The sequence below is a fragment of the Hippopotamus amphibius genome, chromosome 7, assembly GCF_030028045.1.
Source record: "Hippopotamus amphibius kiboko isolate mHipAmp2 chromosome 7, mHipAmp2.hap2, whole genome shotgun sequence".
In the NCBI taxonomy this organism is placed as follows: Eukaryota; Metazoa; Chordata; class Mammalia; order Artiodactyla; family Hippopotamidae; genus Hippopotamus; species Hippopotamus amphibius.
In genome coordinates, this window is record NC_080192.1 from 45290492 (window position 1) to 45310007 (window position 19516).

At 35.5% G+C, this 19516-nt stretch overlaps 1 protein-coding gene across 1 annotated transcript in view; it reads right to left on the bottom strand.

Annotated features, from left to right (window-relative positions):
* Positions 1 to 2928: 2928 nt before the first annotated feature.
* The window catches only part of RAB21 (RAB21, member RAS oncogene family), a 28157-nt gene continuing 11569 nt past the window's right edge, over positions 2929 to 19516 (bottom strand). The window contains exons 2-7 of the mRNA XM_057742935.1: positions 18942 to 19001; positions 18079 to 18186; positions 15104 to 15167; positions 7713 to 7767; positions 7123 to 7211; positions 2929 to 4640 (exon numbers count right to left, since the gene is read on the bottom strand). Of these exons, the coding sequence (XP_057598918.1) occupies positions 4498 to 4640; positions 7123 to 7211; positions 7713 to 7767; positions 15104 to 15167; positions 18079 to 18186; positions 18942 to 19001 (519 nt within the window). The 3' untranslated portion in view covers positions 2929 to 4497. The remainder of the gene's footprint in view (positions 4641 to 7122; positions 7212 to 7712; positions 7768 to 15103; positions 15168 to 18078; positions 18187 to 18941; positions 19002 to 19516) is intronic.

Genomic DNA, 19516 nt, shown 5'->3' on the forward strand with positions numbered 1-19516 from the left:
ACAAAAAATGTTGCAGGAAATGGAGCTATATGTAATGAGGTGGATAGACCTAGGGTCTGTCATACAGAGTGAAGTAAGCCAGAAAGAGAAAAACAAATATTGTATGCTAACTCATGTATATGGAATCTAAAAAAAAAAAAGGTACTGATAAACCCAGTGACAGGACAAAAATAAGGGTGCAGATACAGAGAATGGACTGGAGGACACGAGGCTGGGGGGGCGGGGGGCAAAGGGGAAGCTGGGACGAAGTGAGAGCATAGCATAGACATATATATACTACCAACTATAATATAGCCAGTGGGAAGTTGCTGCATAACAAAGGGAGATCAACTCCATGATGGGTGATGCCTTAGAGGGCCAGGACGGGGAGGGTGGGGAGGAATCGCGGGAGGGAGGGAATATGGGGATATGTGTATAAATACAGCTAACTGACTTTGGTGTACCTCAAAAACTGGTACAAGAGTGTAAAGCAATTATATTCCAATAAAGAGCTTAAAAAAAAAAAGTTGCAAGAAAAAGGTTACAAAAGCATACTCCGCTTCTTCCTTTGAAAAGATATATAAATCCCAGATAGCCCAAACAGTGCCAAAAATCTATCAAAGTGATATTTTAGAAGCAAAGCATTTTTACTTAAAATTGTAAATTCTTAAGAGTATTTCTAAATTTTTTTCATTACATATGATTAATATTAAAATACTTACATTTAGGAAAGTTTGTTCATAATTGTAATTCATTTGTTTTCTTGAAAAGGGAAAAGCCATCAGACATATGTGTAGTATGAATTTTAGCACACAACATCAATTACTCTGTTTCAGTTGATGAAAAATTACAGAACAGCAACTTACTAGAATCAATGCCTATTATGAAATCAAGTAAATGTATATGTTCAATGAATCCCAGCTTTTAATTATTAACATCTAGGTAATGCATTTTATAATTTAGAAAAGAATACTTAAGGATCCATTTAGTCTCTATATCTTTAGAAATTACTGTAAGGCTTTTGCTGGTCATTACTACCTCCAGCCTTTTCTAGAAGATCTCAACATTTTAAATGGTCACAAACTATGTATTCCTTCTTTGTCACACTATCTATATTAAAAACACACATGAAAACTACAATGGCAAACAGAAGTCAAAAGATAAACTTCAGAAGTCAAAGGCACAGATCAAACCCTGCCAGACGTAAGTGGTAATGATAAACGTAAGTTGTATTATCTGGAGATAATATAAGATCAATGATCTAGACCCCTGGTAGCATTTATAACATAGAAAATTGCAAATTATATATTAAAAGAAATAAACAGTACAATTCAGTTTTTTAATGTTCTAAATATTTGGCACAATGCATAACTTGCCTTATTTAGAAACTATTTGAAAAACACAGTTTTTAAAATGATTTTAAAAATTGCCAGGTTGTAGAATTTCATATCTACCAGACTTTTATTCTACTTCTCACTACCCTCCTTCTCCATTTCTCGAATTTTACCTTTTCTTACTGAAAATTTAAAGTGAAATACATTCTTCTTTTGATGCCAAATAAAAAGTAATCACTAATAATATATGGCTAATATTTTTTAAAAGATTTCAATTTAGCTGTAACAGCCATAGCCTTAACCTATCTTCAGGAGATATCCCCAGAACAAAAGAAATTCAAACACTCATATTTCATATAATAACGTGATGCTTGTTTCTTTTCAGATTACTGTTTACCCCGAAATTGTTGCAATATACATTTTTAAAAACAATAATCTTCCTCTATAATCACAACGCAAAACAAGAAGCAGAATACCCATCATCATGGGTTTACAATCAAAGTAAACAGTGATTGTATACTTTAAATATTCCAATACCTTTTTAATAACTATCTTAAACCAATTATTAATTATATATACTAAGCGTATACACTTACTAGTTGAAAAATATATTGGTTCTACCTACCTACTACTTTTAATACACAACACGATAACTTGTGTCTTCTTCCTAATAGCACAATTATAAAGACAGGAACACAAAAGATATGTATTAGGTGAAGGTAGCAAAAAGACTTTCTCAGTCTTGGTTTATCGTTTATCTTTGCTTTGTATACATGCTGCAATTGATTGGTCCTCTTTCATTACCCTTTCACCCTATTCCTACCTAAAGACCTTTTGCGCTTCAGAGCAAGGCCAGGTATACCATATTATCTATTGCTGCTACTGAATTAGTTTAATTTACAGGTTAAAAAAAGAAGAATGAAATGCTTGAGATTAAGAAAGGCACACAAAAACCAAAAAAGAGTGAAGAAAAAAAAATACGGAGAGTGGTTGTTCCTCACCAATAATTACCTGGCAGCTCTGGAGGAGAGGTTTCTATCTGGACTTTGTATCATTAATATAGGGTCAAAAATCGAGAATACAACTCTCCAATTATCAGGCTTGATGATTTTATTTTTTGGAATAAAGCTCAATTTCATCTCTAATTAGTTTTAAAAACATACTTCACTCCAATGGAGAGGAGCTTACTTCCCATCTACAACCGCAGCGATGGCAAGGCTTTCTTCCTGCCACTGAGAGAAGTGGGAGGGCAAGAACAATACTTTCCTGTGTCTGCACTCACGATTGCCCCTGCCCCCCTCCACCCCCTGCATAAACAGTAACTTCACAAGAAACCAAGACGACACAGAGGACAGTCATCCCATAAAAGGAGACAACTTCACCTTATCTTCCTGACGACTCTTCCCACCCCACCCTCCCTAAACACACACAAGAGAAGCCGTGTGCTGAGCTTGACAAGGACAATAATTAAAGAAGGTAAAATGAGGACTTACAGAACACTTAACACTACGTTAAAATTCTAATATCATAACATCAAGGTGTCAATTCATTCAACTTTAACCCATCTGGGAAAGTTACTTCTTTAGTAACTATAACCTCTTTGTATTCTCTTAATTGCTCATGCTAACAACTTTATTGCATACTACTGCTTCTTATAAGAAGTAAATCCAGGGACCATTCCATTTTATCTTAGACATAACATTTACTAGTTTTCCAAGCATGACAGAAATGGAAAAATATATATATTAGAACAAGAACAATGTGTTAATTTCCACAATTTGTATTCCTCCTGTGAGCAGTGCCTGATTCTATTAAAATTAACAAATTTAAGTTCAGTCCTATGCTTAAGAAAAAACAAAAAACAAAAAAACCAATCTAGTGAGAGACTAATTTACAAAGTATACAAGAATATAATTTTATAATAAATCTTTCCAGTGTTCGCTATAACTGCATTACATGTAATGTTTGCCTTCGAAGAAACTCAGAAGGCTAGCTCTTATAAAATGAAACAAAACTTTCTGTGTTCATCTCTGACAAGCAATGCACAAATACAACCTGCTCACAAAGGATCTAAAAGTGCTGCCTCAGGAGCAGGAACTATCACTAACATGCTGTATGAATGAGTCTTGGTGAGTGGCTACTATCTGGGACTTCTTCCTCTCTTCTCATACCAGTGAATCCATCTCATATAAAGCCTAAGAGAAAACCAAAGCCGTTGCGGAAGTGAAATTCGGCATGCTCCACTCAAATACTTCTAAGGTAACCATTCTAAAGCAAAATTGGCAGAAGTCATCTCTTTTATCCAGAAAAAAACAACAACAAAAAACAAACCCACAAAAGAACAAAAAAAACCACCCCAAACCAAAAGGCAAACGCTGTTGCTCAATCATCAGATGGATTTACAGAGGCAAAAAATGTGACAACAGCAATAATTCAAGTAAAGTATATGAGAAAATTTAAACACACCACTTTCAAGTTAAGACAAAAGTGAAGGGAAGCTATGATCTTTATAACAGAGTCAAAAAGCTTAGGCATTATCACCAAATGTTAATTCACTTTACAGTCATCAATGAGACTATTGTATATATTTTTGCACCTTGCACTTGTAAAAGCAGATAAAATATTTAATATGTAATTTACAATGTATTTTATCAGCTCAGCATACAGGATGTATACAGATATATCAAAGTGTAGTAGACAGTTAGGGGGCCTGTGCAAACCCTGCAAAAATAGTACTTCAGGTATCTGCTAATTGAAAAAAAAGAAAACAAAAAGTTTGCAGTTTAGAAGGATACAATTCAAACTACCACAAAATACAAAGGACTGCAAAAATGTATACCATTCCAACAACATATATAAGTTATTAAATAAAGATCTGATTTAAAAGAATATAAATGAAGCCTTTAAGTAGATCTTTTCTACATGCATATTATTCCTTATTAAAGAAAAAAATATGTAAAAAGGCCATTGGTAATTGCTTTGTTAACATTTGTAGAAAATGCCAATTCTCTGGTCACAAACTCCACTAAGTTTAGCACTTAAGGTCTCTGCAGTGTTATAAATGTAATTTAAAATACTGTTAATTCTATAATCCCATTGGTAAAATAACGTGACTTGGAATATGGCAGTCTTCATGTTGAGGGCAATGATCCACAGTTTGTTTTAATTTCTTAGGGGTGAACAGTTATCCAGAAGAACAGCACCCTCCGCCACTGCTCTGGGCTTGAGGTTCGTCATCAATAATCTGTACACCTCGCCTTGCAGCTCCTGGCTGACTGGAGCCATTGCCTTTTGCCCTCTCATCCACTTGTGCTGTTTCTATCATTCCTAAAAAAGGGAGGAAGCAGAAATTATTTAGGACCACAATCTGAGTTTTCTGTTTCTATAATTTCAGTTTACCACCATGATAGCTATTTTTGACTTTCAACCAACAAGGAAACTAAATAAAATTAATAGCAAATGTATCTGTCCAGTTGTATAACAGCCACAGTGATATCACCAGAGGAAAAAAAGTTTTTAATTTAAGCAAATGACTGTATACAAGTGTCATCCTTAAGATTTTCCAAGTATACTTAGAAATATCTCAAAGAAGGTCAAATTGTTCCAAGTAGAAGGAATATTTAGGGTACAAGAGTTATTCTTCATCAAGTAATGTAAAATTCTTAAGCAAATAAAATTTGAAAGAAAGAGAGTTTAAGATGAAAGAGGAAGAACAAAGCTGGAGGACACACACTATTTGATTTATGAAAGATTCAGCAGAAAGTTGCTCTAATGATGACAGTGAGATACTGGCAAAAGGAGAAATATAGAGATCAATGGAACAGAGTCCAGAAATAGACCCCCATGCATATGGTCACTTGATTTGTAATATACATGCCAAGTTTATTCAATGAAAACAGAATAATCTTTTCAAGAAACACTACTGGAACTGGACATTTACATGTAAAAAATAAAAGTTCAATTTATACCTCCCACCATATGTGAAAATTGACAAAAAATTAATTACAGACTTAAATGCAAAACAAAATTTCTAGAAGAAAACATAGGAGGAAATCTCTGTAGAAGAAAATCTTTATGACTTTGAGTTAGCAAAGGTTTCTCAAGTGAGACACAAACAACATGATTCATAAAGAAAACCTGATAAATCAGACCTTATTAAAATTTAGAACTTCTCCTCTTTGAGAGACAGTTAAGAAAAATGAGAATATAAAACAGGTTAGGAGAAAATAGTTGCAAAATACATATCTGAGAAGATAAGGAAAGAAAAGAGAGTCCTTTAAACAGAATAAGTGTTCTTAAACTTGGGTCCAGAGACTGCTTTTGAACAATGGTTTCCAAATTGAGGTATATGGGACAATCCGCAGAGACAAAATTAGAAAACATTCTATTATTTTCCCCAACCTTTCAAAATCTCTATTTTGTTAATGTATATTTTACAAAATGCAAAATACATAAGTACTTGTACATGTTCTATAATTTTAAAATAAACACATGGAGACTATCCAAATTCTTCATATAAAGATGTGATATATAACATTTATAAGGCACTGATTTGGAACCTCAGTACTCAGTATGGTCTGAGGACTAGTATTAATACCACCTGGGTGTCTGTTAGTAAAGAGACGCTCAGGGCCACACCAGACCCACTTACCAAATTATGCATTTTAACAAGAGCTCCTAGTGACTGATATGTACAGCAGTGGTTCTCAAATTTTAGTATGCATCAGAATAATAAGGATGGATTGTTAAAACACAGATTCTGGGCACCACCTCCAGAGATCCTGATTCAGCAGGTTTGGGGTAAGGCCCAAGAATCTGCACTTCTAACACGTTCTCAAGTGACGCTAATGCTGCTGAATAGCGAACCATATTTAGAGAAATACTGCTCTAGAAGAATTATGAATGAGCTTCCGGTGTACATAAAACTGAAATTTACTCCACAGTTTGTGTACATGTACATTTTTCTAGACAGAAAAACCACCATTTCATCATGTTCTCAAAAGAGTCTGAGGTCATAACTTCAAGGAATATAATTTGACAAAATCATTTCAATCCATTATTCTATAGACTAGGCTTTTCCTTAGTATGCATTCTATTGGTGATATGAAAAATGACTTTCAGATTGTATATAATAAACATTTTCCTTTTTTTTTAAAAACGGAAAAGCTCAAATATATATAAAAGGAGAAAGAAGAGCATAATGAAACTCTGTATGTCCATCACACAATTTTATCCATACTTGGCAATCATCCCTATCATTATTTTAAATCAAATCCCAGACACATAATTTTATTCATAAGCTATTTTAATATGATTTCTAAAAGATAAAAACTTTTTAAAAAAATGAGATTTTTTAAGCTTAACCAACAATACCATAACATGCCTAAAAAAATTTACAATAATTTCTTAATATCATCAATATCCAGTGAGTGTTCACATAGTCCCAATTGTTTCACAAATGTTTGTTTTCACTAGTTTGTCAAATTAGGATCCAAATAAGGTCCATCCACTGCAACAGGTTGTTACATCTCTTAAATCTGTTTTATTCTGTATATTCTCCTTCCATTTTCACTGTTAATAGTAATGCGTTTAACATGTATACTTAGCAAATACTACACATAACATTTCATAGCCATTACTACTTGAAACAGGGCTAAAGAAGCTATTTAAGCTTCAAAAAATGAGTTTAAAATATTAAGTAAATAATAATACTGGTCGATGTGACAAATCATCAATGTGGTCAAACCAGAGACTGTAAAACATCACTCCAGAAATATTACCAATATTTTAAAAAGAGCCGTATACCTACTTTTACACAGGTCAAGAAAGAGTTCCTCAATTCCTTTGTTCTGTTTGGCTGAAGTATGATAATGTTTTGCTCCCACAGATTCTGCATACCTTAAAAAAAAGTAACATCAGTAATTGATGTAAAAAAATGTTTCATGTTTTTGTCATGACTGCTACTTGAACTTTTTTTACAAGCAATTTTGGTGACTTATTACTAATTAACCCAGGTTTAGTGAAATTAAGATTATATACCATTTAACATCTCTATATATTGAACCAACTTTTAAATAAGAATATACCAAGACCTGAAATCTTTATAAGTTAATTTGCAGCCCAAATATAGCTTTTGTGACTCACTATTTGGTCACGATGGTTTTCTTTTGCATCACTCTTATACTTTTTACTAAAACCAGAAAAAGAAGTGAAAGTGGAATATCTTTAAATGTCACCAAAAGTCCAGAAACTGCCCATGTAAACACGCTTCACTGAATCCAATAGCTCAATCTATATTAAGAGGTTTGAGTAATAACTAAATGGTAAAGAACACTGTGAAAAGATGAAGACTTCTCACAGAGCGTGACTGAGGGAAGGAAGAGAAGGGATAACACTTACGATTCTGCTTCTTGAATGGAAACATGTCTCTCCTTTTCCAAGTCTATTTTATTACCTAATTTGAAAAAGGAAATGTCAGTCTTTAATATTGATTCATTTTTATAGTGAAATTAAGCCAATTCTAAATATACAATTACCATTTTAATCACCTAGAAAAATAATACAAATCCCCACCAGACTTCCAAATGTCCTGAAACTATGTATAAAGTTAAATCCTATTATATGAAGGTTGATCATGACTGTCAAAGTAAATGCCTCAACCTCCCTCAAATGGCTCAATGCATATCCCTGCTGAAGCTGCAGCCTCCATCAGAGAAAATAACTCTTCCAAAATGATGAACACTGTTTTTGATTTAGGGTATCAATGTGACTAAGATTCACTAGGGAACCCTAAGGATAAACCTATGATTCTTAACCAAGTGTAAATGGTCCCCAATCAATAATTATTGTTCATGAAAATGTATTAGGCTAGCCTTTTGGATCCTAAGAATATTTTGGTTTTTTGGATGATATGAACTGGTTAAAGAAAGCATTAAAATATATGGCTTTTGAAGTACTTCACCACTGCAGGGGAAGAAACTGGACTGTTTGTTTTAAAAACATGAGAGAACTTAGTATACGAACATCACGCAGATTTTAAATTACTGAAAATAAGTTTAGCTCTCCTTAAACAGTGGATGCAAACTGAGATTATGCCATAAAGCCACCAGAATAAAAGTGAAGAAACTGCAAAATGCAGATTCCTAATTATCTACACGGTAGACATTAAGGTAAATAGGTTGGACAGAGAGCTGAAGGCAATGGAAATAACAGACAGGAAAGGGGAAAAATACCCTAAGAAAGGACACGTCAAATAAATATTTCCATTTCTTCTATTATGACCTCTAGAGATAAAAAAGGAAACCTTGTAAATAAGGTCATGTTTTCTAGGGACCTTAGAGTCTAGAAGACACTTTCAGATAAGGCACTGAAATAAGCACCCAATGAAAGACGTGATGCTTAGAACTGAGAGGTACAAGCCCAGAGGTTCTGTATATGAACACCTCAAATAATCTGAGCATCTAATTATGCGCAGCTTCAAACAACAATCTGACACCACAGCCTAAGGTTGAGAGGGAGGGAAGTAGACATACTAAAGCTCAGCGGGTACTAACAAATTCAGTAATAAACTCTTCCTTCTTTGAACAGTCATCAGTCTACCTCAGCAAGAAGACACATATTAGGGACTTCTCTGGTGGCACAGTGGTTAAGAATCTGCCTGCTAATGAAGGGGACACAGCCTGGAGCCCTGGGTGGGGAAGATCCCACATGCTGCGGAGCAACTAAGCCTGGGATTCACAACTACTGAAGCCAGTGTGCCTAGAGCCCGTGGTCCACAACAAGAGAGGCCACCTCACTGAGAAGCCCACACACGCAAGGAAGAATAGCCCCCACTCACCCCAACTAGAGAAAGCCCATGCACAGCAAAGACCCAACACAGACAATAAATAAAATACATAAATTAATTAATAAAAAAGAAGACACATATTAGTTCTGATTTCCCACATATACTTTGTCAATAAAGCTTCTAATTTGCTAAATACTACAACCAGTATATCCAATGGTCACCAGTGGAGTAAGTTGTTTTATGCTATGAAGAATGCAAAAAGCACCACCTAGTGGCAGGTGGCTTCAACAAACAGAGGCACAAAATTCTGCCACCATAAAAACGTAAAAGTCTTCTATAGATAAAAGGAGACTTTTGTTGCAATTAACTAAAACCCTATGAGCTGGACTGTTAGAGCTTTAAAGTCTCTTTTTTCAAAATCCACCAGAATTACCAACATCTATTTTTTAAAAATGAGGACAGGGAAAGTAGATGATCACCTTATTGCCTCAAATGAATATTTGGGGAAAATTATTCAGACACTGATTTATTATTTAATGGCATTTTAAACTTAACTTTAATAAAGCCAGTTTGTTGTTGTTGTTGTTGTTGTTGTTTTTAATCTTTTGGCCACACCATGCGGCTTGCGGGATCTCAGTTCCCTGGCCAGGGACTGAATCCGGGCCACAGCAGTGAAAGCGCCAAGTCCTAAACAATGGACCGCCAGGGAATTCCCTAAAATCAGTTATTATTAAAATGGCTAACTACTTTAATCACATAACTAATATTCTAAACAAAAAAAATCCCTCTACTAAATAACTACTATTTCTTTGAACAATAAGTGCTCATAGTGGATTAATAGCATAGACTACATCACAAAACTGCCTGTCAATGACTGACACCTTTCCAAAGTTCAAGACCTTTTTAGCTCCTATGTTCTTTTAAAAGCAAAAGAGCTAAAGCTTATGGTTGAGGCTCACATCTGTCTCAATACTACTGTGCAGTCACACAGGGAACTTTCTCTGAAAACACCTGAAAACAAGAATAACCACCAAAGTAAGCACCTAGTTGAAAGTATTGTAAATATAAAGGCTGCGGGGGGGGGATGGCTGAAGCTATTGGAAAGGAAAAGGCTATTCTGCTAAGAATACTAAAAATTTTATCTTCTTCATAAATACCTATTTGAATTAACAACTGCCTGTCAGTGACTGACACCTTTCCAAAGAACAAAGAATAATACCCATTGCTAAGGGCAGATGGCCTAGTAGCAATAAGGAGGTAGAAGTGTATTTTGCTTAGACTGGATAGTGTGTGGCCTAGTAGAAAGAAACTTTTAAATCTGATAAAACTTGTTTTTTAAGTCCTGGCTCACTTCAAAACTATAACATTTGGGGCGAATTATTTAACCCCTCTTAGTCTCACTTTGTACAAATGTAGCTAATAAACTTTGCAGGGTTGATATGAAAATAAGATAAATGTAAAAGGCCTAGCATATAGTACATGTTCAATAAAGAGTAGTTATTAAAATCAGCCACAGTCATCACAGTGAATGACCAAAGGGAAAATCAATACTGTTATGAGAGAATTAAAGCCCATGGTAATGAACACACTTCCTACCACAACCCTGGTTGGCCTAGGAAATCCCTTAACCACCCCACCCCCAATTTAGTTAAGTTTGCTTTTGTGCTATCAAAGCACCCTCTCCTCCCCCTTCACAGCATTTATCATAATATACAATAACTGCTTGTTTTTGTCTCTCACCCTACGTGATAAGCTCTGGGAAGACAAGTACCATATCTATTTTTTTAACTTAGTCACTACATTATTCCCAAAGCCTAGTACATGGCAAGCACTATATATTGTTGGTTAAGTATATGGGTTTGAAGTAGCAGACAGAATCCTGAATCAAAATCCCAGGTCTCTCTATATAGTATGTAGCTGGAGAAGTATCAAGCTCTCTAAGTGCATTTTCTCATGTGTAAAATGGAAATGGCAACAATACCTTCTTGCAGTGTTGTCAGGAGGCTTAAATGAAATAATAAGTGTGTAGTTCTTAGAACAGTACCTGGCACTCAGTAAGTGGTAATATCACTAACAATAAATATCTGTTTAACAAACATACAAATGTTAAGGACAGAGTAGAAACAAAATATTCTCTTAAGTAGAGCAACCACAGCCAAGAGTGCTGATCAATGGATTAACTAAAACTAGAGGGAAACGTCCCTGCTAGCAAAGTATGGAGTTTTTGATTCCTGGTTTACACATTATCAGTGGTTTAGATAAGGACCTAGAAGGTTCAGTATCTAATTAACACATGGAAAAGCTAGTAGATTATGTATCATACATAAACATTCGGAAACATGACAGGGGCTTCCCTGGTGGCACAGTGGTTAAGAATCTGCCTGCCAATGCAGGGGACATGGGTTTGATCCCTGGGCCAGGAAGATCCCACATGCTGTGGAGCAGCTAAGCCCATGAGCCACAACTACTGAGCCTGGGTGGCACAACTACTGAAGCTCGAGAACCTAGAGCCAGTGCTCCGCAACAAGAGAAGCCACCGCAACGAGATGCCGGTGCACCACAACTAAGGGTAGCCCCCGCTTGCCGCAACTAAAGAAAGCCCGCACACAGCAATGAAGTTCCCCAAAATATAAAATACAAAAATTATTAAAAAGAAAAGAAAAGAAAGATAGAAACATGACAATTAAAATTCCTACACTTAGGTTTAAATAATTTAGTTATGTAGGAAGATGGGAAAAGCCTGACAGAAGAGCAATACTTATAGAAACGGAATTCTGATTTTTGTTAACTATAACCTATGTAAAAGAGAAACTGAGTTGACATGACTACTAACAAGTACACGCAATCTTGGGCAATGCTGGTAGAAGGACAGTGAGAGGACTTAAAAAAAGAGAGCTATGGGGGCTTCCTAGGTGGCGCAGTGGTTAAGAATCCGCCTGCCAATGCAGGGGACACGGGTTTGATCTCTGCTCCATGAAGATCCCACATGCCGCGGAGCAACTAAGCCCGTGTGCCACAACTATTGAGCCTGTGCTTTAGAGCCCGTGAGCCACAACTATTGAGCCCATGTGCTGCAACTACTGAAGCCCATGTGCCTAAAGCCAGTGCTCCACAACAAGAAAAGCCACGGCAATGAGGAGCCTGTGCACCACAATGAAAAGCAGCCCCCACTCACTGCAACTAAAAGAAAGCCTGTGTACAGCAAAAAAAAAAAAAAAAAAAAAAAAAAACCCCAACACAGCCAATAAAGTAAATAAATAAATTTGTAAAAAAAAAAAAGAGAGCGAGCAAGCTATGTTATACATTGACTCAATGATGTTTAGATTCTAGTATTCATTTCAAGTGTAAGAGACACACTGATACACTGAAATAAACCTAGGAAAAAAACAGGATGATGAGGATGTCTGAAAGTTAGCCTAAACAGTTGAAAACCTAGGTTAGATTTTAGATGAACTGTCCAAGTAGGCCTCAAATGTTTGAAGAATTGTCTCATATAAAGGGAAAGGAACAAATATTTGTCAAATGCCTTCTCAATGTCAAGTATTTCCCAAATCATTATTTACTCTTCACCACAATCCTGTGAGGTATTATTATTTTGAAGTTAGTTTTAAAACAGAAAAGAAAATAAACACTGAACATATACAGAATGAAATCAAATGTATTTCATTTCCATGAAATATACATGGAAAAAATAATGCAGATGTCCATCAACAACAAAAGGATAAAGTGTGGAATATTCACAGAATTAAGTATTAGATAGCAAAGAGAGTAAAATGAACTACAACTATATACAAGAACACAGATGAATCTTGCAAACATAACATAAAGCCAAAAAAACAGACAAAAAAGCATCCATACCATATGATTCCATTTGTGTGAAATTCAGAACGAAACTACTCCATGCAATAAAAAGACAGGATCATGTTTGGGGGTGGGGGATGGTGAGGGGAAGGCAACTGGGGTAATGCTGGGATGAGAAAGAAGCACAGGTGGGGCTTCTAATGAACTGGTTACACAGATAAAGTAACTGTGAAATTTTCCTTTTGTGGTAAATGGGCTCTCAAAATTCTTCCAACTCTGAATTACAAATAAAAATCCATGTCATACTTGCCAATGGAAAAGGGAGAGTGAGAGCTTTTTATACTTTATACCAATCATTAATAAACATTATATAACATAAAAAGAGATGTATGTAAACCTACTTGGGGCAGTTACCTACCAGATTCAATATTAAACCTTCTTAGAATATGAACAAGAATACAAAGTTTAAGTTAATTATCCTAAGCTTATTCACACAACTAATTTTTTTTTTGCCACACCTCGAGGCTTGTGGGATCTTAGTTCCCTGGACTAGGAATCCAACCCATGCCCCTTGCAGTGGGAGCACAGAGCCCTAAACCACTGAACCGCCAGCAAATTCCCACCCAGCTAATTTTTTAAATGTTACTTTATAACCTTGGTCAAGCAACAAGTTCTTGAGGCTTCTTTAATTTTCTTTTTTTTCTTTTTTTTTTTAAAGAGTTTTTTGATGTGGACCATTTTTAAAGTCTTTATTGAATTTGTTACAATATTGCTTCTGTTTCATGATTTGGTTTTTTGGCCATGAGGCATGTGAGATCTTAGCTCCCCAACCAGGGATCAAACCCACACCCCCTGCACTGGAAGGCGAAGTCTTAACCACTGGATGGCCAGGGAAGTCCCTTCTTTGACTTTCTTAAGAATATGTTAGCTATGTTTCTTAGAATATATTAGTTCCTTCCTCTCTTCTGAGAGATAACCAGAATCCCAAATGATCAAATCTTCAGTCATTCACCTACCGTGACTACTTCCACTCCCAGTAAGCCTGATATACTAGACAAAGGCAGACCAAACTCACTAATGATTAGCTGCAGCTTTGGCCCCAAACTCCTATGTGGTCTACTACTTCAGTGTTCTTGTCTGAAATATTCCCACCATCTAGCCTAACATCTAGCATCTAGACTAAAGAGCAGGCCAGATCACCACTTGTTACTCTCCCAAAACTTGCACCTTGATCTGGACCTGTAAAGTTTACCAATGCAATGGTGACAAAGTGTAAGAAATGTAAACTCAGGTTAAAAAGAAATTCTTAAGGCTAAAAGCAGAATTTGCCCATAGTGACTACTGCATTCTATGTCCTCCACTAAAACTACCCTGGTTTCTCCCAAGCCATTTTAACAGTTACATAAAAAGGAAGAGAGAAAACAGCCTGAGGCTATTCATCATAAGGATTAATAACATAAGCAGAAGAGTCTCAATGACCTCAATTTGAATCCCATCTCTGAAAGCTGCATCCTACTGAGCAAGTTATTAAGTACGTATCTCCAGGGCTCAGCTTCCTCTACAAAGCCCTCATGGGGTTGTGAGGATTACATGTGATAATGTCCACTGAGTACACAGCACAGTGTCTGGAACACTTTATTGCTCAATAATTAGCTGTTATATCACAGAAATAATAATCTAAAGAAAAAGGAAACCAAAGAGAAATGCCAGAAGTCCAAGAGTGAGCTCTAGAGTTCTTTTACTTTACCCATTAAGAATATTTCTCCAATCTAGTATATCATGATCTACTTATATCTCTGGAGTCAAATTTGTCCTTAACTCAAAAATGTGTATTGTTAAATGTACAGAGCAAGAACACAGCTTAAGTCATGGGTTTTAATTATATTGTAAAGTAGTTGCCGAACTCTTCTTCTCTAAAATAACCTTATGATGAAAAACTAAAGGTCAAGTTGAAGCAAGGCTAGGGCACTTGAAGCCCTACATGTTTAGGGCTTTCTACTTGCTCCCCAAAGGCATTCCTTGAAGTACAGATGTCTGAATCTCCTGAAAGATCACTTCCGAATCCTAAATTATACTCAAATATTAAATACTAAAATACCATTCTTCTTTTCTCGTGTAACTTTAAAATGAGAACACCTATTTACTATTCTTTAATAAAGTGTTAAAGAAACAAAGGACATTTTTAAAAAGTAATGATGCTTACCAACTATACATAAGCAGATTTCATTTCCCAACATTTTCCGTAATTCTTTGACCCAGTTTTTAACCTGTGTATACAAAAGAGTAAATATTAAAACAAATCCTGTAACAACAACTACCATTGCAACACCCTAAAACTCAACATTGTCAAACTACCTCAAAATTTTGTCTAACAGTCCATGTATTTGGTTGTTACTAGGAATGATTCACTGTAGGATCATTTACATCACAAACCACCCCCACACAAACATCCAATGGAAAGATTTCTATCTATATCTACATATAAGTATAAACAGAAGCATCTCTAATTACAAACTTTCATAACTGTCCATAAATCCAAGCAAAGCTGTTCACCAAAGCAAAAACATGCCCGTTCCAGCCTCTGATAATAGATGCTTGTAGAGAAACACTTTAGACTTAAGAAAACATGGGCTTAATTAAAAGTCTTTTGTACCCCAATTGAGTCCTCAATAGAGGGCATAGGCACTTCTGTGTCACACATTTAAAGGAAAAACAAACTGTATATGGGTACCAAAAACAGTAAAATAAAATTTTATCCTTTGGTGTATGATAGGTTTCTTCAGCCTCAGCACTACTGACATCTTGGCTCAGATAGTTCTTTGTTGTGACGGACTGTCTTGTGCAATGTATGATGCTTAGCAGCATCCCCGGCTTCCGATCCACTAGCTACCAGTACCATCCTCCAGGTGTGGCAACCAAAGATGTCTCCAGACATTGCTGTTCCCTGGTGGAGAACCACTGGTGCACAATGATTCTAGTGGCAAACCGATTCTTCACTGTGGGTGGAGCACAGCAGTAGGCACAATTGGGAGTAAGCTGAACTTAAGTAATCTTTTGAACTCATGATTTTCAATATACTGATCACAATAAAACAGGATAAAGAACAAACTTAGGATACTTACTTTCATTTTTTTGTAATGAAATTTAATATGTATGTAATCAAATCACACAGAACTTATATACCTTCCTAAAAAAATACACACACATCTATAAACTACAAAAATTACATTAGATATGCATGGTAAGCATTTACTGTGCATATGCTGCTATGCACAAAGTTTCACACTCCTATTTTCTGCAAGAATGCTAAAGAACTGTAGTAAACACAAAATCTTTACAAAAACAAAAGTAATCAATATCACTACCTTATCTTTATAATACCATTGAACTACACTTTTTGCAGTACAGTCCCATCTTTCTGTTTTATTTACATATACGTATAACATTTTCAGAGAATCATTTAACTTCCACCCCTAGTTGATTTCACATAAGAAAATTTGATAGTACTGGTATAAAATGTACATCCGCATCACTTCAAAGGAAACATGCCAGAATCCAATTACGTATTACCCTACTCCCTGTGCATATAGTATCACAACCTACTAAATCTAATTTTTTTAAAAAGTTGTTATTCATCTGCAATCAGATCCCCCTCCACAGGCATCCTATTCATTACCCCCATACATTCTGTGATGAGTTAAAGATGATCACAAATTCTTTGCCAGGAGTCTATTTCCTCTCTCTTTGACTCTGGGCTAGCCTTGCTTTGACCAAGAGAATGTGGCAGAACTAATGACATGCCAATTCCAGACTAAAGCCTTAAGAAGGTCTGGCAGCTACACTCTTGGGAATCCAGCTGTCACATACGAAGCTTTGGCTGGAATATGGAATAATGAGAGCATGCACAGAGAGTACTGGAGAATGAGATACCAAATGAAGTGAGAAGCCTTGTGAAAGAAAACCAGGCCCTCTTGAATCCAGGTCCCCACCCAGCCAAACCCCCAGTGCAATGCAGCTGCATGAGTGACTCCACTGACACCACAAAGAGCAAAGGACTTGCCCAGTCAACCCTCAAAACCGTGAGAAATGATAAATCATTGTTTTAAGTCACCAAGTTTTGGGGGTTTTGTTATGCAGCAAGTGATAACTGGTCACTTTTCAACCTAATAGATTCCACCTTCTTTTAAGAAATAGAATACTTAAACCATTTCTTTTTATGCCAAAAAGGCAGGAAAGGGATAACAAACAGCACCCCAAATATGTAACTTTTTAAAATATCATTAAATCTGAAAGCTACCTACTGCTTCAGTTTTCTACTCCTTGGACTAAGTTTTTCCACATGACATTAATAATCTAAGGGCTAAGTTGTACCTCTGCTTCCTCAGTTAAATACTAGGAAATAAGTAAAAAATAAAAAACTAAAAAGGCAAGTAATTTCAACAAGCACAAACCTGTAACTTAAGGCAAGAAAAGTTTCTGCCTTGGAAATTACCCCTTTTAGTTACACACCCTTGACAAAGTTATTCCAAGAAGGGCTTTCAAAGAAAAGATCAAATAAGTAATTACTCACAATCCTAATTGTGATGAGAATTCAGAGGTAAGTTCAATGGACACTCATTTTTGGTCCCAAACAACTTTAAAAATTCTTTATTTTTGGTGACTGTTTAGTGTGCAGTTAAAAAAAGAAGCAGCAGCAGCTAAAAAATAAACACTACCTAGATTGTCCTTTTAAAATTTATATCTTCCAGAAAATTTAGTGGGGAGAAACAGCTTAAACTTGATTTAGTTCCTCTTTTTCCTCCCCCCAATTACAGAACCCACCCATTCAGCCATACCAACTCTTCAGGTGCCCAGTATGTACAGAATCAAAAAAATGTATGTGATTTTTCTTTAATAGGAAGAAAAAAAGCCTCTATATTTCTCTGAAGCTTTACTTCAGATTATTTCCCTTTCCTAAGATCTAAGAAAGCCATGTAATAAACTATTAATAAATGATATCCATATTGTTAGCCTGAATTAAATACTCCATTAAAAAATGAGTGGTCATCACTGATGTACAAACTACACTTTACCTTTAAAGCCAAGGCTAATCACATTAGTAAACAAAGGCATGTTAATGCAGACTTGAAATATCAGTGTTGTTCTACAAAGTCATCTACCCATAAGTAAAGAGAATACCTTTTGAAAAGAATCTTCATCTGTTATATCATAAACTAAAATAGCTCCATTTGAATCTCTGTAGTAAATTGGACCCAATGCATGGAATCTCTCTTGACCTGCTGTATCCTAAATAAAGCAATAAACTCTTATTAGAGCAGAAGAAAAAATACGTCTGTTATTTTAACTACAGTGAACTTTTGATTAATTGGAAAGTGACGTATACATTTATAGATAACCCCAAAACACTGTAAAAAGAAACAAAACAGGTTACAAAAAAAATTTTTAAGTCAAGTTATAATCAATATTTCATGTTTTACTGTTATGTAAAGATTACTTCTCCCCTCCCCAACCTTCCTCCCTCAGCAATCTTCCAACCCTCACTAAAAAACCAGTTCAGTTATCAAGGGTCAGAATGGCCACAATGGCATTATAAGCCAGGAACAGACCATGCACTAAATTTAGGTTCATAACAGAGAGAAAGACCATGCACCAGGACCACCTGCCAACAGGTCCATTACCTCATTATCCTTGCCCTACTCTCCACTAGCTACGCCCCTGGATGATTAGAACACGGAGACGGCGGGGGTCGGGGGAGGAATTAAAGGCCAGGTAGGCTGTCCACCCCTTTCTCCGACATGGAATCCCACGGAGTTGACCTTCTCTAGCTGAAAAGTTATCATAGAACTCTTCATGTCTACAATTGTACTCAAGATAAAATTCTTAGCCAGATTTTAGAAAAAAAATGTTTATTTAAGAAAAGGTTTTGGCTAACCTTCAGTTAACTAAAAAAGAATCCAGAAATTCTTGAGCCAATTAGTTATTAGAGTGCCAGGAATAGGTACTCTAGATCTTTATTCATACAGTTGAAAAGGTTAACTTACCCATATAGCAAGATTTACTCTTTTCCCACCAATATTCAACTTCTTTGTTAAGAATGATGCCTAAGAAAAGAGAGATATACATTAAACAATGTTTCACATAAAATAACATTTCTTATCCTAAAAACTACAGATGAATGAATCATATCAATATGATGGGAGGAAAAGTAATCACTGAGTTTTTATTAATGATTAAACAGTATTTCCACTGAAGACAGAACATTATTTTTACTCCAATCTTAAGAAGAAAACATTTTGTTATCCGAACACGAGCTATGAAAAGTACAAAAAAAATTGGTAATTAAATGTTTTCTTAGTTTTTTCCTCATTAAAACATTTCCTTAGCATTTAATTTGATGCCCCCTTGCCTACTCATTATAGAAAGAGTCTAAAGGCCTTCTGAGATAAAAGAAATGTTTACTGATAGTTTACTTAACTGTATGAATACCATTATTATTGGAAATTTTCCTGCAATTATTTTATAATTCAATTATTTAAACTATACCTAATAATTGCCCTAGGTACTAGTGTAACAGAAATGAAAGGAAATGGTTCCAGCTTTCAAGGAGTCCACTGCA